The 27,720-nt window shown below is 50.6% G+C and overlaps 8 protein-coding genes across 8 annotated transcripts; 2 read left to right on the top strand and 6 right to left on the bottom strand.

Moving 5' to 3' along the window:
- Nucleotides 1-688: 688 nt before the first annotated feature.
- EsH8_VI_000131 (uncharacterized protein) lies at nt 689-1,306 on the bottom strand (the record flags this gene model as incomplete). Its single annotated transcript, XM_083271384.1, has 1 exon — nt 689-1,306. One exon carries the CDS (start codon nt 1,304-1,306, stop codon nt 689-691), a length of 618 nt encoding a protein of 205 aa, XP_083126558.1.
- Nucleotides 1,307-3,291: 1,985 nt separating this feature from the next.
- EsH8_VI_000130 (general substrate transporter) lies at nt 3,292-5,046 on the bottom strand (the record flags this gene model as incomplete). Its single annotated transcript, XM_083271383.1, has 2 exons — nt 3,292-4,389; nt 4,447-5,046. The coding sequence occupies 2 exons, from the start codon at nt 5,044-5,046 to the stop codon at nt 3,292-3,294; spliced, it is 1,698 nt and encodes a 565-aa protein (XP_083126557.1).
- A 3,305-nt stretch (nt 5,047-8,351) lies between these two features.
- On the bottom strand, nt 8,352-12,308 carry EsH8_VI_000129 (uncharacterized protein; the record flags this gene model as incomplete). Its single annotated transcript, XM_083271382.1, has 3 exons — nt 8,352-11,584; nt 11,648-11,707; nt 11,762-12,308. 3 exons carry the CDS (start codon nt 12,306-12,308, stop codon nt 8,352-8,354), a joined length of 3,840 nt encoding a protein of 1,279 aa, XP_083126556.1.
- A 2,308-nt stretch (nt 12,309-14,616) lies between these two features.
- EsH8_VI_000128 (sterol methyltransferase) lies at nt 14,617-15,948 on the top strand (the record flags this gene model as incomplete). The annotated part of the gene is made up of 4 exons (XM_083271381.1): nt 14,617-14,823; nt 14,885-14,919; nt 14,978-15,299; nt 15,364-15,948. The coding sequence occupies 4 exons, from the start codon at nt 14,617-14,619 to the stop codon at nt 15,946-15,948; spliced, it is 1,149 nt and encodes a 382-aa protein (XP_083126555.1).
- A 2,095-nt stretch (nt 15,949-18,043) lies between these two features.
- EsH8_VI_000127 (pectin lyase fold/virulence factor) lies at nt 18,044-19,183 on the top strand (the record flags this gene model as incomplete). The annotated part of the gene is made up of 3 exons (XM_083271380.1): nt 18,044-18,511; nt 18,582-18,987; nt 19,047-19,183. The coding sequence occupies 3 exons, from the start codon at nt 18,044-18,046 to the stop codon at nt 19,181-19,183; spliced, it is 1,011 nt and encodes a 336-aa protein (XP_083126554.1).
- A 310-nt stretch (nt 19,184-19,493) lies between these two features.
- On the bottom strand, nt 19,494-21,359 carry EsH8_VI_000126 (uncharacterized protein; the record flags this gene model as incomplete). The annotated part of the gene is made up of 3 exons (XM_083271379.1): nt 19,494-20,279; nt 20,339-20,600; nt 20,662-21,359. 3 exons carry the CDS (start codon nt 21,357-21,359, stop codon nt 19,494-19,496), a joined length of 1,746 nt encoding a protein of 581 aa, XP_083126553.1.
- A 972-nt stretch (nt 21,360-22,331) lies between these two features.
- Nucleotides 22,332-23,588, bottom strand: EsH8_VI_000125 (aldo/keto reductase; the record flags this gene model as incomplete). The annotated part of the gene is made up of 4 exons (XM_083271378.1): nt 22,332-22,663; nt 22,722-23,132; nt 23,191-23,368; nt 23,424-23,588. 4 exons carry the CDS (start codon nt 23,586-23,588, stop codon nt 22,332-22,334), a joined length of 1,086 nt encoding a protein of 361 aa, XP_083126552.1.
- A 2,629-nt stretch (nt 23,589-26,217) lies between these two features.
- EsH8_VI_000124 (2EXR domain-containing protein) lies at nt 26,218-26,943 on the bottom strand (the record flags this gene model as incomplete). The annotated part of the gene is made up of 1 exon (XM_083271377.1): nt 26,218-26,943. The coding sequence occupies one exon, from the start codon at nt 26,941-26,943 to the stop codon at nt 26,218-26,220; it is 726 nt and encodes a 241-aa protein (XP_083126551.1).
- Between the last annotated feature and the right edge of the window lie 777 nt (nt 26,944-27,720).

Here is a 27,720-nt window from a genome sequence, read left to right as displayed (position 1 = left end):
GAGAGACCCCCTTCATCGCCGACAATCGATGGATCCCGCTCCGAAGCCGCACTAGTGGCATCGAACAAGCAATGCACGATTGGCGCAAGCCGCTGGCTCAATCCCGGAAGCCTTTAACGAGCGCTTGATCGACCAGCCAGCGTAATGCTGACTACAAAAACACCAAAAATCATTGTTCGGACCTCATGCCGGCATCCGAAAACCTCAGACTCAGAACATCGGCATTGCAGTGGCGGCTTCATTGCATCACTTGAAAGTATTCTTACTCGCAAACAACACAGATTGTTTGTTTCTTTATATATGAATTTTCAATACGGAAAAGGTTCATACTTCATATATGCAGCGCAGGAAACACCACACGGGTATCACCGCACGGGTATCTCTCGTTTCTAGAGATCACCTCATGACGCTCAACCGGAACATTCGGTTCATATAATTCATTTAACAACAGAACCGCGGTCTCTCAACCCGGCTGCCTTTCTCAACTACAAAGGGTATCGTGAATTTCAAGTTTTCGCATCGTTCGTTGAAGATATCTCCATTTCATTCAGGTCGCACCGTACTCCCAGCGATCCAAATTGTTTCTAATGGCCACCGATTGCGATATCCGTCGCCACAAGCAAAACATATTGATTGAAGATGTCGCAGGAAAGCTGCTCTAATGAATTTTTAGGCGTAGCTCTCCTGTTCAGCGGGCCAGGTTCCGATCCAGGCGACGAGGAAGATGAGCAGCCACATGATGAGCCAAGTAGCATGGCCGCCAGCGCTGCCCATCCCAAAGAAGCTCCCAACAAGGAGCGCGGCGTGGATGAAGGCTGTGACGAGGAGGAAGATATCGAAATGCCAGCGACCCTAAATTAGTGGGGAGAAATATGTCAACGGCAGCTCCCACAACAGCACAGTTCGCGACGGGAGATTCTCTGAATTCCCTCTCATTCATAAAATAACTTACAACCATGATCCCAAGGACCTTGCGGCGGCCCTCAGCTTGGCCAATGACGGCAAGACACCAGGCAATAAAGAAGAAACCAATGACGCCAAGAATGATGCCGAGAATGAAGCTAGCGACCTGGGCGTGGATGATGTCGCGAACAACACCGATGACGGAGAGAGCAGTACGGATTCCGAGGATGATGTACATGCAGATGCGGCGCAACAGTACCGTCTTGTCGGCGGTTTTGAGACTGTAAGCCTCCCACGAGAAGGACCAGCAGCCGCGCATGTTGGGACAGTTGCGGTCTTTGAAGCTGCCGCCCTGCGCCGCGCCTGTGGCGGCGCCAGATCCCTGCTGTTCGTTGTTTGACATGGTGACTAGGTCGACACGATGATGCGGGTGTGATAGAGGGAGGCAGAGGGGTGTGTTCGATGTGCGATCTTGGGGTTGTTTGCCAAAGAAGAGCAGGCCAGGCTCGGTGCCGGGAACGGGGCATCTGAAGCTGCAAGGCGGGAGGGGCTATGATGGGTTCTTATATGAGAGCTTCAACAAGCGAAATGGGCTTTTGACCCTTTGGTTCTTGGGTTGGAGCGACCTCGAGGTGGGCTGCAGCGCTGCGAGTTGGTTGGTTGGTAAAGTGGAAAAGGATCGTGATTTCACGACAGGGGAGGCTTGCTAGCTTTGCGCAAATAGACATGGGGTTTGTTTGACGGGCCAAAGTGCCCAGTTGCTCCCGCTCTACTGGGTGGCGATGCCTTGAAGAGCCATTGACTAGACAAACAGAGTGTTCGGGACGCGTGTCTTCATGCAAGGGAAGAGACCTCGCCAATCTTTTCTCGAAGGGACATCAAAGGGAACATCTAAAGAGCCTTCAAGAGTGCAAAGAGTCCTTGTGCCTAGCGGTGAACTTGTTTCCTACATTGCCGCCAGGGTTGTTATTCATTCACAGACACGGCATCAGATAAAAATAGTTTCGCAGTTGGTAGATTGCAAGTTTGGAGGCCAAAAATTGACTTACTACTGCTGCATAAGCCCCCAACAGCATCCACATCGACCAACACACAACATGGATCATCACCAACCGGGTTTAAGCTTAATCCAGCCACTGTCAGACCCCAATCCATTACGAATCATACTCTGTAGGCAGCCATCTAGCCATTAACTGCTGCAGTCGAAGGGAAATGTGATCGCACAGCCACTGTCAAATAGTTCAGATCTGATGCTGGGCTAATTTTATGGATACGTGGACTTTTTGAAATGAGGGGGATGGCCCATTACTTTAGCGAATCTAGCCCTGTAATCTGAGGAGACCTTCGCTAGGCAACGGCTTTCGGATGTTACGAGGCCTTGGCAGTTGATCCCTAGGGGTTGCTCCAGCCACATCCTTCATCCTTCGTCCTGACACTTTCCGGCGAATAGAGTATTACTAGATGCAAAAGTCCACTAAATCATCTAAAGAGCATGCCATTTAAATGACATGGGAGACTAGTTCAATACCGTTGTTGGCCCACCGGGGGATTTCATATCTCCCGACTCTCTCCATCGTCACTGAGGTTCGTCATGAACATAAACTCACGTCAGGTCTTCCTGCCTGCCGCTCTTTGAATCAAAAACTCTATAACCCCCGAGCTACGCACAAACACCACGATACTATCCGCAACCCGGCCCCTGTGCTTCTGCACCCGCGTCCCGGAGGTCGGCGAGCATGGTCTCCAGCTTGCGGAGCCTCGCCTAGTGCTATGTCCCCTATTCGTCGAAGTGGGGTGGTGCATGAGTGATCTTGTGAAGGTCGCATCTGTATGTTGCCCGGCTATGAGGCAGAGATTACGGCCAACCTAGGGTTGCAACATGCACCCATTCGAAGACCTTTTTTTGATTGCTATTTTAATCCCCGCTACAGCTGACTGCCACATCATCGCCAAACTGCGAGCAATCTTGGGGGGTGATTTTCTTTCGGCAACGGTACTCGTCAACATATCGAAGCAGTAAACAACGCTATCCAAATCCCCCAGTGTCACGCATTAGCGTGGTTAGCCCCGGCAACGGCCGCATCACAGCGGGGTAGCGGGGTAAAAGGCACCTACTTCTTTGACCAAGCTTCAGGCATGATGGCTAACGCGTCTTAGTTTCCAACCAAATCTCGTACCAAGATTCAAAAACTGCTAATTTCACCGGAAACTTGTGATTTGGACTCTGTGCAAGACCAGAAGTAAATTTCATAGAAACCTAAGTGCAAGAAAGCAAGGTGCTTGCCGTACAATAACCCGAAAAAATGTATGCTAATCCGTTGGTATATGCGATTCCACCCCTTTGATGCTGAGACCCAGCCCCTCTTAGCAGTGCACTAAGTTTGCACGCTATGACGAGGACGTCTTCTCAATCTCACTAACGCCCGCTTCCGCTTCCTTTTCAGACAATTTGTCGTCACGGGCCCCCCGACTCAAGCCAGCGACCTCGGTCTTGCTGAACTTCCTTGCAGGCACACCCTGCTCAAAGAGAATCTCAAGCTCGCCGTACGTACGACCTCTAGGCTCGGGCAGGCGGAAAAAAGACCAAAGGAAGCACAGGAAGCAACTGGCGGCCCAGAAGAAACCGCTCTTGGCACCCCAGTTCCACGCCGAGGGATTCAACATCAGCGGCGTCAGAATATTGGTCGTGATGCCCGTGATGTTGTACAGGTTGCGCGCCAGCACCACTGTCTTGGTCCTGAGACGCGTCGAGCTCAGCTCTGAGACCAGGGAGTAGCAGACGGGCCCAACGGTGCAGTCATACATGAAGGTGTAGACGAGGAGCAAGCTGCCAATGGCCCACTGTGCGGCGACGTTTGACTTGCCCGCGAGGGAGACAAAGCCAATGGTCCCCAACACCAAACACATGGCGAGTTGGCCCGAGAGATACAGTGTTCGGCGGCCGAAGTGTTGCATCAGGAACCACGAGAAGACGGTACCGACGGCGCCGATGGCGTACTGGCCCAGGGACATGCTGAACGAATTCTCGGTCGCCATACCTGCCTGTTGATAGAAGTAGGTCGAGTATCCCATGAAGGTCGAGCCGCAGAGCGTCTGGATAGCCCAGACGCAGCAGACGATCTCAGTGCGGCGGAGGTCAATGCCCTTGAAGCAGTCCAGATATGTCGTTCCGCTCTGGGCAGCCTTTTCGAGCTCGTTGGTGTGGACCATCATGGAAACGGTCTCGTCGGGGTTGAAGTTTTGCTTCGAGTTGCGGCTGGTCAAGCGGAGAAGAGCGGCCTTGGCGTCCTCGAGGCGTTCTTTTCGGATGAGCCACCAAGGGGATTCGGGGGCGAAGAAGATGCCGATGATGAGCGGGATGGGCCACATCCACTGCAGGGCAAAGGGGATCCTATAGCCCCATTCATCTGTCCGTTGGATCATGGCTCGAAGAACACCGCTGGCAATCAGCTGGCCCATAACCCAGCACAAGTTGACGTACGTAGTCTGTAGGGAATATGATTAGCCTCATACGATGTACGTAGACATGGGTGCGATACTAACCAGGTATGCGCGCAGGTGCGTAGGGCAGACCTCAGATGCGTAGGTAACAGTCAAAGTCTGAAAGATACCCCATGGGATACCAATAAGAATCTCTCCGATCAACAGTTGAACAAGGGATTGGGCGAAGAAGATGATGAAGACAAATGCCGTTACGCCGAGCAATCCACCGATCATAGTCTTACGATATCCAAACCTTTCGGCAATGATACCGTTGATGAACAGGCCCGTGATCTCGCCCACCAGGGCGCCGTTGCTGAGGCCAGCCTGCCATGCCGCCGTCAGCTGGTATGACCCGTCCGGCTGGAGCTCGCCAAATCTCTTCTGAAAGACGGAGTAGGCGTAGAGGTTGTTGATGAGGGTCTTGTCGAAACCCTCCATGACGACGGCGGTACTGAAGAACAGCGACCAGCAGACCGCCTTGGGGTATAGCTTCAGCGACTGCAGGAGACCCATGTTGAGCTCGGCCTCCGTCGCATTCGCGGCCTCTGAAGCGAGGCCGACGATATTGACGTCGGCGGCGGACATACGGCGGGTGGTCTCGGGGTCGACATGAACGGAGGCACGCTGCGCCTTTGGCGCCGACGAGCCAAGGAGTCCCATGATTGCGGTTTGAGATGCGTTCGTAAGGTCTGATGAATTCAAAAGAGGTATGGATATACTGCGGAGGTGATTTCGAGCAAAACCTCGACAAAGATTCGAGCTGGTTATGCTCGGGATGTGATGAAAGGCCGCTGTGCTCGAGATTGGGCTGATGTCGATCCCGGTAAGCTTGCTGAAGATGCCAGTGTCGAGTTAAGTTGAGATGGGACAACGAGGCATCTTATATCCTGCTGAAGCTCAATCAACCTGATGCCCTTCGCCAAGTAATGATGGCGATGTTCCCCTCAGGTGCAGCAAGGTAGTCGGTCGAGAGGCGCGGCTTCTCACTGGCTCGCTCAAATACATTCAAAGGTGGCGGGAAGAAAGTACGTGAGATATTGACCTTCTGGACCACTCGTGTCTTATGTCGCTCAATGCAAGTCGAACCCAAGACTCAAGTTCCCCCCCTTAACCCGCGCATGAATCCGGGACTAGGATACGCTAACTCCACTTTCTCCGCGACCCATTGGCTCGCGCGGGGAAGCTGCGTCTAGGGATGGATGGTCTGGGGTTCGCGATGCAGTGATGGGTTGGTTGGATTGATGGGGTTGATGGGACACATGAAATTCCTCGGACGGCTGAACCACATATGGGGGAAAGAAAAAGGAACCCACCCACCTGGCACGGTGCTCGCCAGTGAAAGATCTGCTAAAAACTCTAAAGACAGTGAGACCAGCGGACGTCTGGACTCTGCGGCCGTGTGGTCGGCGTCACCGCGGTTATCCCTGCGCCATGTGGCGTGCCGGATTCCGCTTTGGGCCAAGGGACCTTTCCTAGCTGGGTTAAGCCCAGAGTTCGAGCAAGGCCCTATCCATGTCTCTCCAATCATGGCTGAGAGAATGTTCGGTGTTTCCACCCACCGGCAATTGGAGCGAAGGATTCTGCGAGATTTTGAATGGCGGATTGGCCAATTGGAGCTTTTCTCTGACGTCGCTGAATTTAGGCCCCCTTGTCCGAAGCGTGAAGATGGGATGATACCTATTGTGGGTGTTCTGGCATTCTTTGGTGTCGGCCTTTCTGTGCATTAGGGGCTGGGAGACTTGGTAGAGATCGTCGCATGTCATAAGTTGGCGGCTTTTCTTAGCAACGGCGTGAGCCAACCACCATATTCGAACCACAACGACCTTCCCCGTGGAGTCTCCGCATTTGTTGGAAAGCGCAGAACTTGACGCGGGGGTTGGCGTCAAAGTTCCAGCGATTGGTCTGTCCACTCGGACGGCGTTGAGAGTTCGTTAACAGTTGCGGGTTTAGAGTAGCTTGTGATTGTCTTCTCCCTGGCTACCAAACTGTTGGAGTTCCAGGTCTCAAATACACACAAAGGGCCAGGCATATCATGCGGGAAGACCATGGCGAGTGAAATGGTTCAGCGATTCAACATGAAAATCCGATGATATCGATGTGACACCAGCAGCACCTAGCGATTTCATGAACGACGCTCCCCCAAACTAATTGTCTTCTAGGACAAGCTGAATCTGGGGATAGGCTTCTGGGGAGCAGATGAAGCCAATGCTCGGAGCAAGTAACTTAGTAGCTCCTCATTTCCATCGAAAACACCCTTTCGTCATCGTTTGATGGAGACCCTTCCCCGCACTTTCTGTGCTTCTCCCGGGGATGCATGGCTGTCCATCCCTAGGCGGACGCCAAGCCCAATACCCGTTGGTCCCGTCCACTGCTGTCTCCGCAGCATGTGTGGGTGGTTTCTCATCTGCGTGGGCAGTGGACATCCATCAAATTGTTGGGACCTGAATTTCCTGGGTATCACAAGCTGTTCCTAATTGAAAGTATTTAGGAAAGAGACAAAGGGCGCTTCACGAGAGGAACAGCACTCTCGAGTACTGCCAAGAAAGTCTACAGATGGTAGAGGCGATTCCCAGAATGACCTTAGGCCGGATAAAAAACAAGCCGAAATGGGTTGAACTGCAAAACCATTGATCGATTTCGATCCGAAGACGCACTAGCCCGGGGGACCGGTTCCCCGATTTGTTAATAGGCAGCTTTGAGACATCCGCAGGCTTCGTTAGGCTTAATCATGCATGAAATTCTTGAGGGAGCGAACTTTAATTGCTCATCGAATAATCTGTTATAGAATTCACCGAACATATTCAATCAAGGAAAACTCCAATAACGAAGTCATCGCTCGTGCCTAATTGTACCTTATTACGGCCCACGAGGGTAGCATCTTCGTAGCGTCCGATATACATTTTTTTTAAAGGAATACTGGGCACCCAGTAAGCTATGGTATGTAGGTCTGCCAATACTGAATATTGAACTGTCAAACATCCCTACCAGTTCAAGCCGAAAGTGTTGACAGTGTACAGTAGCTGTAGCAACATAGAGAGTATGTTTTGGCCTTCTCCTGATGGCACTGAACCTAAGAGGAACAGAAGAAAAGAGAGAATGGTGTAGTGTGTAGTGCATCTTGAAATTGCTGAACGCTCATATGATGATCACTCTGAATGAATGATATTTGGTCTGCAGCGCGCGGAGCCTATGATGCCCTTTTCTCTATGTTTACCATCCTTCTTCAAACGCCTTGCACCAGCATGCCTACTAGGATTAAAAAGTCTCTGGAGGTACTGAAGTACCAACTCATGAGAGGGGTCGCAGTATTTAATGCCTCTTTCGAGGCATCGTCGCATAGAAGGAAATCTCCATCTAAACACAATTACAAGAAAATGCACTCCCTAAAGATATGCAGAGTGTGCATGCATCGCACCAAGCTAAACCATGTTCAAATGCCGCAGAGCTCACGACCTTTCGGCATTCTTCGTTAGGAATGACGATGGCACTCCTTTCTGCGTGGTCTACCAACAGTTGATAAATTCGAGGATTTCCTCGTACAATGGGCCCACCATATTACACCATGGCCTAAGCCATCCCAGCCATCAATCTTAGTACCCTCGGAGCTAAGTAAGACCTCGATAGTTTCAGTGTGAGAATTTCTCACTGCAACATACAATGCTATATATCCTTGCCAGTATTCGATGTTGGCGTTAACATGGCCTTCAGACAGAAGAAGACGGACAGCGCCATGATGTCCAGCTCTCGAAGCGAGAGAGAAAGCACTGTATGGCTCAATGAATCGATTGCATCGACTTCTACCCCAGATGTGTTGACCAAGAGGTTGAACACCTCGACGCGGCCGTGTATGATACTGTAATAAACGGTGGCCGTCTATTTTTGTTTGGCATAGTAGTATCAGCACCGGTTTCAAGCAGCAGCTTAACTGCTTCAATGATCCTCGTCCGCCGCAGCATTTAGGAGCGTCATCCATTCTTGGATGTGACAGCAAAACCAGCTCCCTTCTCAAGTAGCAGCTTAACAACTTCAGTATGCCCATAGTCTGCTGCTGCATTTAGGGGCGTCCATCTGCCCTTGGTTACAACAGTAGTGTCGGCCCCTTTCTCAACCAGCATCTTAACGATTTCGGTATGCCCCTTGCATGCTGCCACATATAGTGGTGTCTGTCTGTCTTTATTGCCAATAGTAATATCAGCCCCATTCTCAAGCAGCAGCTTGACAACTTCAATATGGCCATTGAATGCTGCTGCGTTTATTGGTGTCCACCCGTCGTTGTTGGCAATAGTGACATCAACCTCCTTCTCAAGCAGCAGGCTTACTAGGTCGGTATGCCCTTTGTATGCCGCCGCAAAGAGTGGCGTCCATCCATTATCGTTAGCAGCAGTAGTATCAGCCCCTTCCTCAAGCAGAAGCTTAACCACTTCAATATAACCCTCGTCCGCTGCTGTAATTAGGGGCGTCCATCCGTTTTTAGATGCAACAGTAATATCAGCTCCCTTCTCAAGTAGCAGCTTAACAACTTCAGTATGCCCATTGTCTGCTGCTGCATTTAGAGGCGTCCATCCGCCGCTGTTTGCAATAGTGATATCGGCCCCTTTCTCAACCAGCAGCTTAACGATTTCGGTATGCCCCTTGCATGCTGCCATATATAGTGGTGTCTGTCTGTCTTTATTGCCAATAGTAATATCAGCCCCATTCTCAAGAAGCAGCTTAACCACCTCAACATGCCCGTTGTATGCTGCCATAGAAAGTGGTGTCTGTCTGTCTTTGTCGCCAATAGTAATATCAGCCCCTTTCCCAAGCAGCAGCTTAACCACTTCAATATGACCCTCATCTGCTGCTAAGGTTAGGGGCGTCCATCCGTCCTTGGATATCACAGTAATATCAGCTCCCTTCTCAAGTAGAAGCTTAACCACTTCAATATCACCCTTGTTTGCTGCCGCATGTAGTGGCGTCCATCCGTCCATGGTTGTAATAGTGGTATCAGCCCCTTTCCCAAGCAGAAGCTTAACCACCTCAATATGACCTTTTTCTGCTGCTAAATTTAGAGGCGTCCATCCATTCTCATTGGAAATATTGATATCGGCACCCTTCTCAAGTAGCAACAGCTTAGCCACTTCTACGTGACCTTTGTTTGCTGCAGTATTTAGCGGCGTCCATCCTGTATGAGTTGCAATCGAAATATCGGCCCCTGCCTCAAGCAGAAGCTTAACTACTGCAGCATGCCCGCCGTCTGCTGCTGAATTTAGCGGTGTCCATCCGTCTTTGTTTGCAACAGCAGTATCAGCCCCTTTCTTAAGTAGTAGTTTCACCACTTCAACGTGGCCCTCGTCTGCCGCCGCATTTAGTGGCGTCCACCCGTGCTTGCTAGCGACGGTGATATCAGCCCCCTTCTCAAGTAATAGCTCGACTATTTCAATATGTCCGCTATACGATGCTGCAAGCAGAGGTGCCCAGCCATCATTGCTAATGGTTGCGAAGTTTTCATCCTTTTGGATCAGCGCGTTCACAATCTTTGTCATCCCGTTGGCACAGGCGAGAGCAAAAGCGGACGGACCTCGATCGCTTCCTTCATTTATGTCGCACTTCTCTTCTTCGATCAAGGCAATCGCCAGGTCTGTCAACCCAAGCTTAACGGCACAGTATAGAGGACCAGGCCGAACCGAGTTGGCTTCCAAGCCCTCGTCTTTTGGTTCCTGTGATTCGACAGAGGCCCTCCAACCATCCCATACCGGACCATTATTGGTGAAGAACTCAACAGCCAGGGTCAACAATTCAGCGTTGTCGCCCACACCATCATTTAGATGACGATGCCACGTCGAGGCTGCATATTGTCGGAAACACGCGTAGAGAGAGGGGGATTGGTCATCTGGTATCTGCTCCCAGACCTTGCGGAAGCTGATGTAGTGGAGACAGGCGTTAGCAAGCAATGTGTTTTGAAGTAGTTCGAGTGAGGCTCGTGGGCCATCATTGGGTTGGAGCCAGACCGGGACTGGTAAGCTGCAAAGAAGATACTCTTTGACTGTAAAATGCGGTAGGTGTACCGTCCACCGACCCGGATCAGGGTTCGAATGGTCGTTCCTGATCTCTAGAAAAGGGCCACATAGCTCGACAATCTCAGTACTAACGTAGTCATCATCCACTGGATCGGGGAACTCCTCCTCGCACAGATCCTTGGTCTCGCTGATAATAACGGCTCCCGTTATCTCGTAGATTGTCAGAGGTCGTAATGCAAATGCTGCCCAACGAAGGAGGGCGAAGGCACGGCTTCTTTCACTTTCACTTCTCAGGGTAATCGTCCTCCAGCTGTGATCGTAGACACGATTGAGCTCAGTCGGGGTGTCTTTGACGGCATCCTGAAGCTGTTTCTTGCTCATGCCTCTTCTCAATGATTTCCCTTGCATCTTGAGCCAGAGGAACTGACCCTCACACCGCTCAGCCATTGCTTCAGAGAGAGAAGACCGGACGTTATCGTTCTTGTTTGAAAGTTTTTTCTCGACAATGTCCCGTGAATACGCTACGTTGTCAGATCGAACATCGTCAGGTAGTATTTTGTACTCGGAGAAGTCGATGCCATCAGAATATTTGATCTCGTGTTGGATATCGGGCAATGGACGACTGACAAGGAGAAGTCGGGTGTTTGTATCTGCAGCTGCGTCTGTAACATCGCGGAGAAATTTGGCGACAGAGGTGCTGCTGTCATGTAGATGAGTACACTCATCCAGGCCGTCGACCGCAAAGGTGCAGCCGGGAACGATGCGAAGGAGGTTCTCAAAGACGGACATGATGGTGTGGCGCGGCGCGACGGGGTCCGGGTCAGCCTCTTGTCTTTGCAGAACATACTCGAAAGCGCCTTCATGCTGCGACATCACCTGCGAGATCCATGACCGCACAGCCATGAAGGGATCTTCGCGGTTGCTAGAGTCGGAGGAGAAGAAAAAGTATGCGACAGGCTGTGAGAGGGTTTCGGTGAGGTGCTCGACAACCTTTGCACACAGAACGGTCTTGCCGAACCCGGCCGGCCCATGGATCCATAGCAGCTTGGCGGCCCCGGTAAAGTCGGAGGAAACCCATTGCATGAACGCGGGCCGGCTGAGAACCCAGCTGCAGGTTCCTTCGAGTCGCTCTTTGAGGGAGTCTTTGTACCGTTCATCGGGAACGCGTCCGAGCCAGGCGTGGAGATCTCGCTGCGTTCTATCTTGGCGGGGTCAGTACGGAGGACGGCACGAATGAGCGAGCGGGGATGGTAACCAGTACTTACTTTCAAAGCGAGCGATGAGCTGGCGGAACTCTGTCGACCAGGTATGATCCGAGTAGAATGCTAGATTGGGATTTTTTAGCAACGATTTAAAAAGGTATCGTTAAGGCTTCTTACCTGTCCCAGGCCCGAGTGTGCCGGCACGATTGCTATTGTCGCTGGCGAGTAAGGATTGGGGGGGAACTAAATCGTGCAAACTCTGAACCAGTTGTTTGAGCAGCTCAACCTGTTCTGTACGCTTCAACTTGCCCCCAAACGACCAGCCCAGCTTCCGTCTTTTCGACTCGCCTGGAGCACCAGCTGTGGCGAGTGACGGGTGCAAGCCCTGGATGCCATCGCCTGTCCCGACACGTACCGGGCGAGACTTGCGCGCGTCGGAGCTAGCACAAATCGTTTTGATGAGACTGAAAATTTCATATGCCGATCTATTGACTTGTTCGTCGTCAAGAGCCGGATGGTGTTTGTCTAACGGTTTCCCATGGCTGAATCCCACGGAGCTGCCCCATTTCTCGAGACGGACCTTGGCAGCATTGAACTGGGTATCGAGGGCGCTTGAATCGGTTGCAAACGATCGGTACGACTGCACCTTATCCACGGCCTCCAGGCAGGTGCTGAACAGACCGGCAAGCCCGATTATCCCAACAGCGAAGCTTGCAGGTTCCATGGCAATTTTTGACCTCACAGTGGAAGAAAGATGGATTGTTCTGAATGGCCATGTCGCTTTCAGCTAAGAACATCATCGCGGCTGTGGGTCCAGCCTGATCTCCACACCCTGGCACATGATTGCTGTCGGCATCAGGCAGCAATAAGGAGCTAACACCAGCGAGCTGCAGTTAGCATATGCAGGCAGGTTGCTTGGTAGCCTCTTGCCTCTACCTTCGCGATTAGCTTGACGCGGGGCTGCAAGCGCTGGAGCGCCAATGAGGCTGTGGCATTACCCACAGGCCCACAGAGCTCACATAGGCAGCCCGCCACACCCCAGCAGAGCAAATGGTAAGAACAAGTGTCAACGTCTTTTCGTCTAAGTCAACCAGGCTTGGCATAGGACACGTGATGGAACACGTGACCGCGGTGTATATAGACAGATACACGCCAGAACCCATGGGGGGGGTTCAACCTTGAAGATATCACTTTGCTCATACCTAGCTTTCACTTTGCTGCTTGTGTTGTTTGGTCCTTTCTGCTCTGTTTGCCTGGTTTACGTTGACCCTCTATTCGCGACATCTCACGATCCCTCCGGGATCGATCCCGTTCCCACGACAGTCTTACCCCTTCTGGCAGATCCGGAACGGCTGCCAGAAAGACTGTGACAACAAGTGTCTGGCTTAGGTCAACTGGAACCGCTGGTACGACCGCTAAAGAGAACTCAGCGACACAAGGGAAGTGCACAATGTTTCGTTACTCTCCTTGTATATCGAGCCATGTCGAGAAACGTGGTGAGACAAGCTCATTGGAATATGATGCCTGTACTGGCGACCAGATCTGAAGATCGACCAAGCAGTAATTTCGAATGTTTATGATTGGTCTAGTGTAAAAATTTCGACGATTAAGTATTAGCGACGAGTCTAAGGTATATGTTCCCGTAGGAAAGTGGATTGATCATCCTGAAGTTGTTGTCTGATGTCGGCCAAATTACCTGAGCAGTGCGGTACCGTATCTGGGCAAATACTTTCCCCCCATATGCCTACAAAAATGCCTTCCGAGGAGAAACCAATACTGAAATAACTACAACTTGCTGTATTTCGCTAACCTCAGACACTAGGTGGAAGCCGAAGCAAAAAAACGGCCCATGGAGATCACCAGGACCGAGATGTCGATACGGGGCTTACCCACCAGTCAGGGGCATTAACGCCTTTGTCTCCGATTTCTTAAAACACCTTGTAGCTTATTAACGACTACTGGTACGGCGCTGATACCAGTTAGAAGAACCGGCCTACAAAAATCTGCAGGACTTTCCCAACACCAGCAATCGGCCTTCTTCTGGTTACGACCTACTAGAGTAGGAGCAAGACGATGAAATTAAATGTAAAATGGATGGGAAAGCTAACTGCCACGAAAAATAGACCGTTGCACCAAAGATGCAAAACCCCCGCCATTGCGAACCCCCATGCCAAAGCTGCCAAAGCTGCTGGGGCGCTGCACCCTATGACGAAACCCCTTGTTTCCTTGGCGCGGACAGTCGTTTTGGCTCGTGATGAACCTTTCATCGTTATATGGGCTCTGTTAACGGCTTATTCTCATTTTTCACTTGTCTTTTAATCGAGTCGCAGCATGCTACAGCCAACCAGGGCAAACAGCTGTAGGAGCGAAGTCGTTCGTATTCGGGTTGACGCTATCGGGCCAAGCGGAGGCACAGACCGAGCCGACGCCTTTCCCCTTCAGGCTCTAAAATTGGGTCTTGACCATCAAACAAGATGTTGTGCAGCGAGATAGACAAGGCCTTTCTAACAGGAAGGATAGGTATTAGGCGTAGGTTGGAGTTTAAAATGAGAGCCTCCAGCGGCTGGAGACTCGGATCTGCGGAAACGAGAAGTGGATGGATGGGAAGGGTTTCCTTATTTCGAGCTCCACATTCTTTCCATTTTGGGTGAGGTGGACGAATCACATACGGTCCTGGGGACCGGTAGAGCCAAGAGAATACCGTGCCCACAAGGGGGGCCTTCGAGCGCATTCGTATTCGGATCCAACATGGTTAAACAGCTTATCACGTATTCGTTTTGCTGATATCAGCTTTTGAGGTTCAAAGGCTCGACCTTTTGGCAGTTGATTATCGGGTTCCAAGACGAGGTACAACATAAAAGGAAAGGACTTCAGTACTGAAAACATTGAATTCCAACTCGAAAGCACTGGCTCCTCTTGACATTTTTACTCTCTCTACGCTCCCAATTACGCGTAATTTTGCATCACTTCCAGCAGTATCTTCAGACCATTCAGTTGCTTCAACTTGACCGCATAACTTATCATCATCCAAAATGGCGGGAAGTATTCAAGAGGAAGGTCAGATGCTCCTGGCCAGCGAAGCCACCTTTGAGAAGATTCTCCACAAGGGGACGTCGAAAAATGTTGGTATGTCGGCGATGTTGAAAAAAGACTACGAGGCACAAAAGGTTGCTTCAGATGAGTACTTCAGACACTGGGACAACAAGAGCGCCCAGAAAGAAACGAAGGAGGATCGAGACGTAAGCTCAAAATGCGATAACGAACAATCACGAATCCCAGCTAACATCCATTCTCCAACAGGCCCGAACGGCTGACTATGCTTCTCTGACACGACAGTAAGCATTGAACCCCCTTCTAAAAGAGTAAACTTGTTCTAACTCGTGCAACCATCAGGTACTACAACCTCGCAACCGACTTCTACGAATACGGGTTCGGCCAAAGCTTCCACTTCTCTCGCGCGGCAGCCGGCGAGTCTTTCAAGCAGAGCATCATAAGACATGAACACTACCTCGCCCACGTCATTGATATCAAGAAAGATATGAAGGTGTTGGACGTCGGCTGTGGAGTGGGCGGGCCTGCCCGCGAGATTGCCAAGTTCACAGGCGCATATGTCACCGGCCTCAACATCAACGAATATCAGGTCGAGCGAGCTACGAGGTACGCGCAGAAACAGAAGATGGACAAGCAGGTACAATTTATTCAGGGTGACTTCATGGTATGGATTCTCCATTCAGCTACCCGGTTTGGGAATGTTGCAACTGACACAAGACCATTCCCAGAACATTCCTTTTGAGGACAACACCTTCGACGCCGTCTATGCCATTGAGGCGACCGTTCATGCCCCGTCCCTGCAAGCCGTATACTCTGAAATCCTCCGAGTGTTGAAGCCCGGCGGCGTCTTCGGCGTCTACGAATGGGTCATGACCGAGAAGTACGACAACGACAACCTCCATCAACGCAAGATTCGCATCGGTATCGAACAGGGAGACGGTATCGCCAACATGGTCAAGGAAACGGAGGCACTGCGGGCTTTCGAGGCAGCCGGCTTCGAAGTCATTCAGCATGAGGACCTTGCGAACCGTCCAGACCCGAGCCCATGGTACTGGCCGTTGGATGCCAGCAGCTGGAGGCATGCGCAGACGCTGGGAGACCTGCTCTATACGTTCCGCATGGCGGGTTTGGGACGGATGGCAACGAATTGCTTCCTTGGCTGCATGGAGACGCTGAGACTTGCACCGCCCGGCATTATGAAGACGTTGAACAGCTTGTGTGTCGCTGCTGATACTCTGGTGCTTGGTGGCAAGGAGAAGATTTTTACGCCAATGTATCTTATGGTTGGGCGGAAACCAGCGAAGGAGGAATAGGCCATTCACGTCAACGTTATGTGTATGTACTCTGTATTTTTGTCAACAAGTTGAGTTTCAAATAACCACTATCGTGGATAGATAGATATAAAGCAAACCCTTGTCCAAGCTGGGATGATGGATGCGCTTTAAGCCTAAAAAGACTTAATTATAAAAAAGATAAATAACTCAAAAAGATGGACGATCAGGGAATCGAACCCTGGACCTACCGCATGCTAAGCGGTCATTATACCACTAAACCAATCGCCCATGTGATGATCTAGCCCGGACTTGAACCGGAGACCTTCAGTGTGCTCAGCCGAATCGCTTCGAGCTGTTAGACTGACGTGATAACCAACTACACCACCAGACCATGAATTGTTGAAGTGGCGATTCGGAAATTTGCAAGATGAAGGGTGTGTTGGCGTTGTGGAAATGGTGGAGAATCCGAGTCGTGAAGCGAGGAGGAAAGCCCTGATGGGGCCGACCCGAGGCGGCGGGTCTGGACCGGCGGGGTGACCGGAGCTATTGGCTTGATTTGGACGGGGTTCACCGATGCATCTGAGGGACGGCCTGCACGAAAAAAAAAGGAACAAAAAGCTGCTTGTAAACACGCAGAGCGCGGATGGAACAGTGTTTGAGACAAGACTTTAGTTCCTGTCTCGGTTCCGATTGTCGTGGTGCGCTTGAGACAACACGGCGTTGAGCACAACAAGGGGCAGTCGGCGGAAGAGACGTTCCGTCAAGTCACCACAACAATCACTCGGCTATGCAATGGATAAACATGCGAGACAAAAGCCAGTGCAGTTTAGTGACTCCAGATGCAGTGTGACTTGAGAACGTGGTTCACGGAAGAACATACGAAGTCCTCCGCGTGGCTTGCGCCCTGTGTGGAGCCCAGATCCGGAGAGTCCAATGTGATTACAATTCGTAGCCTCGCCCACGGGAGACGAGGGGGCCACTTAATTTATTTTACAAGCCGCCGTACGAAGGACTCCTGTGCCTCACAGCATGCATCACCCGCACTAACAGTCATAGCATGGGGGGCCGCCACTCGAATTGAGGGGTAGGGCTCGACGGTCCCTTAATCAATGTGCGCATGAACATCATCTTTGATTCGACGATTAACCATGCAAGGCCCTTGGGTTGCCTCGAACGAAAGTCGGTTTGTTTTGAATTATGTGTTTATTTCGCTTCTAAATTCAAGGATGGATGCGAAACATGCGTCGTTGAAACTGAGTCCTCTCTTACGGCGGCTCGATGCCCGTCTTTATTTAAGTTGCGGGAACACAGAGCTGTCCCCATGAGCTTATTCCCACTAACCCAACCAACACCGACTATCAGCCCATCGCAGACCCATTTACCCCAACTTGGCATCATGTCAAGGTCACTCGTTTCGTGTGCTTCGGCCTGCCTTTGTCGGACAAGCGCGAGTGCACAGCTCTCCCCCCGCAGGTTACCCCAGTCTCCCGCGTGGAGGAGCCCAACTGCTTTTACTGATGAAGTCTCCTCGACAGCCGGGTATCCTGCAATCAAACGAAACCATGCACTTCAAATGCCACGCAGACCTCCCTCCATTTCGCTTCCAAGTCACCACCAAGAGTCAATCTTGGCTGCGGCCAACGCTTACCTCATGGTTGCTGCTGTGTTATTTCCCCCGTCGCCCATCGCAATCCGGAGTACGAATTTCCACCATTGGCAAGAGGGCACAATCATTAGCCGGCTCTTGGCGCAGCCGTTCCATGGCGATGGCTGGACCAAGGGTCCTGACCCGGCAAGTTGGATGGCTGCCATTGGCGATGGCCTCTGCGACGCAGACAGGGTTCTCCGCATGGAGCCATTGGGAATACCCATGACGTGAAAAATATACAGAAGATCGGAGAGTTGGAGCTTGGTGTTGAATTTTGGTTCGAGTGAGGCTGGAGGAGAGTAGACATGCGTCGCGCCATTACAGTCTTCGCGTATAAGTAGCATTGGGCGGGCTCTTCGGTGCTCAGTTTGTTCTTCTGAATTACCTCTATTTCTGCCGCTCTCTGGGATCGCTTCAATCTCTTATTACCTCCTCTCTGGCTCGCCCTCAGGTCTGATCCGGTCTCTTGAAGATACTCTTGTCAACATGAGAATCAACGCTCCCACCCTTCTCTGTGCCTTCGCGAGCTTGGCTACTGCCAACCCTCTTGACTGGCTTGGAATTGCTTCCTGGGATGTCGAGGGCTTTGCCAAAGACAACCCGCTCGGAAAGACTACGGGAGGCAAGGGTGGCCCAACCGTGACGGTCTCGAGCGTCCCCGAGCTCCAGACCGCAGTCACCGGCACAGACCCCAAGACCATCGTCCTCAAGGGCGAATTTGTCCTGCCTGCTCGTCTGAAGGTCGGATCCAACAAGAGTCTCATCGGCCACAAGACCACGGCACACATCACCGGCAAGGGCGTCGATGTCTTCAACTCCACCAATGTCATCTTGCAGAACCTTAAAATTAGCCATATCTTGGATAACGACTGCATCACCATCCGGAATTCCACAAGAGTCTGGGTGGACCACAATGAGTTCACCTCTGACATTACCAAAGGCCCGGACTTCTATGTATGTGCTCTTCTCGCAGACGCGAGTCTTTCTTAGCCGTGTGGCATGGGCATTGCTGACTTCAAAACAGGACGGCCAGGTTGACATCATCCGCGCATCGGACTGGATCACTGTCTCCTGGAACTACTTCCATGACCATTGGAAGTCCTCCCTGATCGGCAACGACCCCAGCTTCCGCGATCTCGACTCTGGTCACCTGCACGTGAGCTACCACCACAACTACTGGAAGAACATGGGTACCCGTGGCCCCGCCGGTCGGTTCGGGCAGCAGCATATCTATAACAATTTGTATGAGGATTTCCTCTACCAGGCCATTCACTCTCGCTCCGACAACCAGGTCCTCGTTGAAGGCAACATCTTCCGTGGAAACACTCGCGAGGCGCTTAGCACGTATGGTCTCGTCATCCCCGATGACTCCCCCAATACTTGCGTCTGTGGCGATGAGGAGTTGGATGGATTTGCCAACCTTGGCGCGAGTAAGCCATATTCCTAGTATCGTTCCCTATCTTAAGAAAAGAATCTAACATGACGATAGCGAACGACTGGGGCAAGGCCGGTGTCAACATTACCCAAAAGGGTAGCTTTTACAAGGCGCCATATAAGTTTAAGCTCACCCCTCTGCCTTTGCTGGCTCCTATTATTAAGCTCGGGGCAGGCATTGGCCGGGTCTAGATTACTATCGTTAAGCGTAGCGTGGACGTAGTAGATAATATTCTAATCTTGTATTTACAATCCCAACGACCTCATACTAATGTCCTAATCAGGAGACTTGATATTTTTAGTAGCAATGAGTTTTCAGCAGAAAGCACCCTCGCATATGCCTACGAGATGCGTATCGTGCCCACTGCCTTCACCCAATTCATGAAACTTGAAATCTTGGCAGGGCCAGCCCAGAGCCAATAAACGTAACTAAGTTGTAGGGCGCCTACTCATTGTTCACTGCCCTGCGCCGGACAGCCAACAGACCACGAGAAGGGGAATCTTAGAAACGTAGCTTTTCCACGTTGTTCAACAGAAAGTTGAAACTGTCTTGTCGAAAATCGTCGTTTACAAGATCAGCCGTATCTGCCATCATGTGCATCAACTTGTTACCGTCCTTCCACTTTGGCCAGTTAATCAATTTCACCTTCGACGGGCCGGTGCCGCCTGAGGAGTCGTTGGGGTCAAGGTTATAAGCGAAGTTGAAATAATAGGCCCGCGTAGCCGCTGCAGCATAATTCGGCTTGATCCCGAAGAAAACCTGAAGGAGATCGGATCCATGGAAGGTGCCCAGCACTGGGGTGCCGTAATCGTAACTGGCAAGGTAACTCCATGTTGGGACGTCAGGTTGAACTGTCTGGGAGATGTTAAACACTGCCCTACGTGTGAGGGTAAAGACGGCATCGCCGAGTATCGCGGCCAGGCGCTTGAACTGCGGACGGACTTCGTTCAAGATGCTGGTCCTAAATGGCGACCCTTCGGTCGGAAGAGGATTGTATGTCGCAACCAGTTTTTTGATTTCTTGCGGAGAAGCATTATTGAAGTAGAGCGTGGAGAGGTAATCTTCGACCTCCTGAGTATTGGTGATGTTGGGCTGGAAGAGAGCGAAGAGTGTACCCTCATCTTCCTGATCGCCAAGGATGAAAGGTACCTTGGGTAACTTGCCCGATGTCGCAAAGGTCTCGGCGCTAGATAAGATGTGCTTGCCGTCTGGTCTAGGAAGGTAAGAGAGGGCGACGGAGTTGAAACTCAAAATCCCTGGCACTGAGTTGGCTGCCTTTCTCATTTTCTGTCACATGGCTGTTAGCAAAAGAAACATGTAAGATACCGGATTGATGGTTGTATTACATCATATGGAAGGTCGCGCAGACATTTGAGACGATCCGATGATCCACTACAACCCGCGGTAGACACAACCTGGTCATAGACCTTTTGCGCCTTTGGACAATCCATGGGATCGGTTGGAACAGCAGATCCCGAATTCATGATTGCGCCGCGGAAGAGGGCCTTTCCATTGCGAGTAATATTCCCATCGTATAATGTATACTGGCTGAAAATCGAGATCGCCCCGGCCGATTCTCCCCAAAGTGTCACTTTGTCTGGATCACCGCTGAGATATTTAAAGGTTAGTTTCTACGGCAAGGACTTTGAAGTGGCTGGCGATAACTTACCCGAAGCTTGCTATGTTATCCTGAACCCATTCAAGTCCCATCCGCTGGTCTAGAAGACCAGCATTGGAGCTGCCTTCCGTCATGAGGTCCTTCCCAGGCATGAATCCCCAGGCACCGACGCGATAATTGACGGCGACGAATACAAAAGGCTTGCCCGTCGACATGCCTTCGGCAACGAGTCCTTCACCGTTATACATAGATGTACTTCCAAGTTCGAATCCGCCGCCAAAGATCCAGTACATTACAGGGAGTTTATCTCCCTCTTTTGTCCCAGCTGGTCGTTGGACATTAATCGTAAGGCAATCTTCTTGTCCCACGGCTAGATTCTTCAGGATTGGCAAGTTGAGTACCTTGTCGAGAAGATCCTGAGGTATCAATGGCGACCCAAAGTCTGTATTCAAGGCGAACTGCGGACACGCCTCAGGTTGCTCAGTAGTGGCGTCGACGTCTCCCATGGGCTCGGTCAAGCGCACAGGAGGCTTGAACCTCAACTCGCCAATAGGGGGTTTTGCGTAGGGGATTCCATTGAATGATTCGACTTCGCCAGGTTTGTCACCAAGAAAGGCCTTCGTTCTGCCCTTTAAAATTGCTTGCGGCGTTTTGATGGTGACTTGAGGGGTTCCACCGCTTGCTCTCTTCTGCGGCGCCGCCCAAGTTAAAGCACCTAGAAAGAAAAAAACCACCAACGAGGAAATCATCGTCAGGTAGTGATTTTGAGACAAATGGGATCTAAACCCGCCGCTGTCGTTTTCACGATGTCATTGAATTGATATGCTTAACAAAAAGAAGCTAGGCCGTAACGGCGACTGTGTGTTGAATATTTAAGTCAAGGGGAGTTTATGTTGGTCTTCGGCGTCAATCGAAAGGCAATGATATCATATGATTGAACGGCCACGATCTCCACCCTTGTGTTTGCGCTTATCCAGAGAGGTTAACAATGGACGAACGAGAAAGTGTCATTCGAGTGGTACCGACTGCCTCGGAAGCTGCTCGGGACTGTTCGCATCGCAAGCCCAAAGCGGATGTGTTTCTATATTTTGACAGTTTTCAAGGTCGTGGGCGGTTATGGGAAGTCTTTGAGACCTTTCGCGGCACCATTTGAAGATCTCTTCAGGGGGCCCGTCCCCAACATCGGGCCCGTCTGTCCCCTGATCCTCGTTACCGGACAGCTACTGATGGGCTGGCAGGTGTCATATGCCCACTTGTTCAGGTAGCCGCGGCTCAAGATTGATTTTGGCTGAACAAGGAATACAGATCAAGAAAGGGATAGAGAAGAGATGCAATCGGCACAAAGTAAATGCATCGGTGGCCATCCACGTCAGATTGAGAGATCGTTGTCTCCAGATCAGGCAAAATCCTTTATCCTGCGACGGCCAATGTTGCGAGAGATATCAGACGAAAGGTGCTTCAGCCAGTCCAGGGTTCAATGTTCCCACCTCCATATTCGTGTTCGGGTCCGTATCTGGAGGCATCCATGAGACTTTGGAAGCTTGGATGCAACAGCGAAGCTTCGTCAAGGTTGAGGGTAAATCAATTGATGTCGATCACTGGTAAGACAGACCAACGTGTGTCCAGTGTTAACATGAACTGAAGCTTGAACGATCCGCGAGAAGATCCGATTGGCTCTATTCCGGTGCAATATCTAGCCAGACCCTTCTCGGCCAGGCAGCTCAAGTATGACCAGAAATGGCCTTTGGCTGGTACAGTTCCTCTAGATACTTCTCCTCATCCTCAGTCAGAACCTTGCCTTCCGCGGTTATAGCTTGCTCAATCCTCTCGACGCTGCTGAAGCCAATGATTGGGCTCGTGATGCGTTTGTTGATCCATGCAAGAGCAACATGGGACATGGGCCAATCACGTTTCTCGGCGATCTCTTGAACTCGCTTGATGATGGTAAGGTCCGGTTCGACCGTTCCGTGGCTTCCGGGTTGGTTCTCCTTCTCGCCCTTGCTTCGAGAAGTGGAACCAAAATCCTTCGGTGGTCGGGCCAGATGGCCACGGCCTAATTAATGCCGTCGATTAGCGAGGTCTTCGGCTGGGGTAGGTGAACATGTGCTTACATAGAGGGGCCCAAGGGATCAAGCCCACGCCTGTATCGTTGCAGAATCGATTCATCTCCCTCTCTTCCTCACGATAGAGGAGATTGTACTGGTTCTGCATGCTGACGAACTTCGTCCAGCCGTTCTTCTCGGCCACAAACTGCATCTGGGCAAGCTGTGTACCCCACATGCTGCTCGCGCCGATATAGCGCACCTTGCCTGATTGAACAAGGTCATGCAAAGCCTTCATGGTCTCTTCGATAGGCGTACGAGGGTCGAAGCGATGTATTTGGAGGAGGTCGATGTACGGGGTGTCCAGTCTCTTCAGGGACGCCTCTACTTGGTTAAAGATGGCTCCTCGGGATAGACCCCATTGATTCTGGTAATCTTTGGCCACATTGATCTCTTCGCGGTAGTTGAAGTGTCGGGTCTCTGTGGGATGCCTGATTAGCAACTTCATCCTCGGCTATCAGGTATAGTCAGAGCATACCGGGCTCTTCGCCGACAGCAAAGAAGCACTTGGTCAAGATGATGACCTTTTCGCGAGGAATGTTGTACTTCTTCAAAGCTTTCCCAATGGTAACCTCGGATGCACCATTAGAGTACACGTTCGCCGTATCCCAAGTGTTCAATCCTCGGTCGTAGGCAGCCTTCAACAGTGGGAGCGCCTAAATAGCTTACCTGTTAGTCGATTCACGTCAAGGCCGACCCAGTCGAACGTACCTCGTCTTCGTTCAAGGCCCAACCTAGGGTACGAGAGTCACCAAAGCTCATGCAGCCGAAGATCGGGACTGAGACACGGAGTCCGGACTTTCCGAGCTGACGGTATTCGACCTTGGTATTCTCAATCGATTCCTTAAGGCGGGGGGGAAGCTCCTTGGAAGCCATCTTTGCTGAATTTCTTCGTTTGAGTGTTGAGTTGAGAGCTTCAAAGTAACAGATGCGCGTCAAAAAAGCTGGCTAGCAATCAATTGACAGGAAATTCTCTCAAAAGAAGAAATAGGAAGTGCGGGAGAAATGGAATAAATATTCGGCCACCTTGACAGCTCAAACGTCATCAGGCCCGATCGCGACATAATAAGGAGGGGTCACAGCGCGGGTCGTCGATGGAACCGAGAAGCGAACAGATACCCCGCATTGCGCTGATCATTTCTACCCCTCCATGGCTGAATCCACCAACCAACCGTAGACGAGATGCAGATTGCTGACATTCAGTGCTCCAGTACCTCGTGGTGAATCGGAGATAACAAGCCTCCAACCAACCCATCGCCAACAATGGTACGTCAGCGTAGACAGTTAATGTTCAACCCGATTGGTAATGCCCTCATTTGACTTACTTCTCTGGTCTTCAGTTCGGATTTAGGAAGCTAAACTCCGCTGTCAAAACTCTATCTGGTTCGTGGTTAGTACTGAAGGTGTCTTGCAATATTACGGAGAGAAAGAATGAGAGTAAACGCCAGGTACTGCTGCAAACGATATATGGCAACATATTCTTTCAAGTACAGGTATCTGAATCGTATTGGGTAGAGCTAACAAGAATTGATCATCGAACGCGGCTCTAACTGAAGCACTCATCAAAGGTACCAACAAACGGCCCGGCGCCGCTAGGATCGTTATTGGGCTCGCAAGCCCCCCGTGCACTGCAGGTGCCTCGCCCGTTGTTGCAAGCAGCGCCTTGGTTTACTTGGGCATCCTGATTGCCACCTCCCAAAATAAAATCGTCAACCTTGGATCGACCATTACCCGTCTGGCATTCCTTGAAATTCCCGACAAATGGGCCGGCACCGCTCGGGTCGTTGTTCGGCTGACATTTTCCACCTTGGCAGAATCCTCTGCCGTTGTTACAACTCTCTAGAACTCAATCAGTCAAGGAGATCAAATTTGCTGCATGGGTATGCTATTCTTACGTGCAGCAATCGGGCTAACAAGAAGAGCCAGACAAGCGGTCAAGATTGCAATCTGCATTTCGACAACTGATGGGGAAAGCAGTAAAAAAAGGGTTTGATAGAAAAGCTATGCTTAAGAATAAGGTTCTTGAATGTAATTTAATGATTAGATTTTCTGCAGGTTCTGTTCCGGACAGAGTGGGACTGGGATCAACGTGATGATTGGGAAGATCTGGAGATCCAGCTCTATGGAGTTGGACGAGATGCTTATTTAAATGTTTGGAAGTAAGGGGATCTCCTAAGCATTGCGATATATGTCATTCATGGATTGAGTCATGAGGTATTCAAGAACGTTGTCATATTTTCGTTTCACTGGCTTCTTGAGTCGATAAAATTCTCGTCTATTTCGAGACAATCCATTATTGGCATCGAAGTTATCGTCCTGCAAATGATTTTCATCAGTCGTATTGACACCTCATTATGCATCATGGGGTTGTTGTGGAGTCCGGGGATTCCACGCGATGTCGTGGGTCTGTCTGATCATCGTTAAGATGGCATGCTGTGATTCACCTGTCACCAATTTTGACTTGTCTTATTGGGCGAGGGAGTGAAACTGACAAAATAGCTTGTGGAGCTGGGGTTAGCGTATATGCTATAGTTATGGGCTTACTGTTTCAGTGGACAGGGGCTGCTACAACTCAAGACGACAGCGTTCGAACAGCTCTGATAGGCGTCCCTGACTAGTGGACTTGGCTCAGCGCCATGTGCAATCCAGTGATGAAGTGACAAGGTAAATTCTCTATTTGGCATAGTCTGAACCCCGAAGGTTGTGACTCTCTCTATAGAACGAACTATTCTGTCTACATACTACGTAGCCTGGACGTTTTAACTCCTGGCAATCCTATTATCCCCATGAGAAGGCATCGAAACATACAACATCAGTACGCGAGATTGCTGAGTCTGTTCGTAATTAAGGGCTGCCTAGGGCAATCCAAATATTAGTATAGACGTCGGAGCGAGTATGTAAACTAGCCCCTTTCAGAGAACTTACGGATAATATTTTGACCATAATATAGAAACCGACAAGACATCCAGGGTGAAAGGGAAGCATTCTGAGCCGGAAGAAACTGACGGGAAACAAGAAACGAAGCGGTCATTCCTCCTCACAATAGAGTAGTCAAATATCATTTGGACATGTTGCTGAGAAAGATTTCACAGCTTTCATAATCCATACGTAGTGACGAGAACAATACTGTGCCGTCAATGTATTCATGCATATTGACGTGCGAATGTTGGCATATACGCCTCTTAAACGGGGGTTGTTGGTCAAAGTTCCAGCCCAAGAAGGAGACGTAAGTATTGTTGTTGGATTACCCAGCCAGAATACGGGCAGGCGGTCAGCCCGCGGGAAGCGGCAGCAGTCGGGCCTGGAGATTCTGCCTCCGGGCCGCCAATGGCGATATCTTCAACAGCTGCTGCTTCCGCTGGCTGCCTCTCTTTTATTCCTTAGACACACACATCTACAGAATACAGTACCAGTTTTGCTCTTCGTTCGATCTACCACCCGTACGGGTATCCTGTGATACCAACAATTGTGCAGGTACCAGTATTATTATTCACGGTCTCAACCACTACGGGCGTTTATATGGGCAATTACAGCCGTTAACATGATGCCACCCAGTCCTAAATCGGCCTGGGCCGCTCATAACTTCGTCGTCGTCGTCCGAAACTTCATAGCCCGGATCCCATGAACTAGGATCTTCCGCCAGTCTCTTCCTGCGCCAGTCACGTTCCACCTTAAGATAATTGTCCTTGTTGATTTCAGAAATCGTTGGGTCTTCGGGGTTGACAAGTTTGGTGTAGAAAGGGACCTGGTCATCCCCGAAATAGAATTGCTCCATCAAACTGTCCCATCCCATCCACCACTCAGGGTCCAAGGTGCCAGGTGATTCCATGTGGAGAATTGTGAGAGTCTTCAAGGCCTGCATTTTGTAGAGAGGGTGGCAGTACTCGTAGAAGAAAGTCTCGGAATCCCGGCCTTCGACAATAAGCTGTTGGATGAAAGGAAGCTCCGCGACTAAGTCTTTCAGGGTCCATTGGCTAGCATAGATGGTGTCAATATCGAAATTAACCCAAGTGTATTGGTTGGTAGCCTTTTTAGTAGAGAAGACCTTGGTGTAATAGCCTCGAAGATGGGAACGAGATTCAGCACAGGCGTGCATAACAGGCGGCGACAGGGAGCGTGAGCGATAGGCAAGATTGTCACCGACAGCCACCTCACGGGCTTCTACGCTCAGCTCCCAGATGTGCTGGCGCAACTCAAGAGGCAGTTGTAGAAAATGGTGGAAGGTGGACATGGTGATTGTGAGCGGAGAGTGTGCAGTCTGGCCAACGCAGTTCGAAGGGGGCGATTTAATATTTGCTTCGACCAAAACCTAATGACAGGATAAAAGCATTTGTTTCAGCCGAGCGACTGGAGGTGAAATAAGGATGCGAGGATGGAAGAAGGAGGAGTCATAGCATGTCGTGAGTTTTTGCACAGCGAGCAAAGCCTGCCGCTCAGTTTGGCGTAGGCTGTTTTTGGCTGGCGTATCGGGTTCCTGAACAGGGACCCCGCTTCGACCACACCGGGGCTAAGCACCTGCCATTTCCTGTCATAGCTTGATTGTTTAGCGCGAGAAACCATCAAATTTGCGGTGGGAAACAAAGAGACCCTTTATTGAAGTCAATGCAATTATTACGATTTGCTCAATCAAGTCCAGTGCGTTCGTCGCGGGAAACAATGGTACTATCTCGATAAGTACGGATAGAGTGAACTGAAAATGCTGGCGAGCGATTTTGTAACCCCTCTCTGGGGGATAAGGTAACTACTTGGCGTACGTAGGTGGCTACCTGAACCCCGAGTTGCTCAATGCTATGGGACGGGTCGAATTGAATTGCACCGAAAGCTGGCCAACACACCAGAAGCCATACCTGCTGGTTATGCTTTGTCAAGTTTGACTTTTCCTTCTTCATCATTGACGAGGTATCACTTGGATTTATAGGCTATTTTACTTTATGTTACATAAGAAAACACGGAAGTCTAAGGAAGTAGAATGGATTATGGGGTCTAAAGATTGGTCGCGAACCTCCCC

This window comes from Colletotrichum jinshuiense, chromosome 6 (assembly GCF_051148585.1).
Source record: "Colletotrichum jinshuiense chromosome 6, complete sequence".
NCBI classification, from domain to species: domain Eukaryota; kingdom Fungi; phylum Ascomycota; class Sordariomycetes; order Glomerellales; family Glomerellaceae; genus Colletotrichum; species Colletotrichum jinshuiense.
Note: the sequence above shows the minus strand (reverse complement) of the source record. Positions and strands in the feature narration are given on the sequence as shown.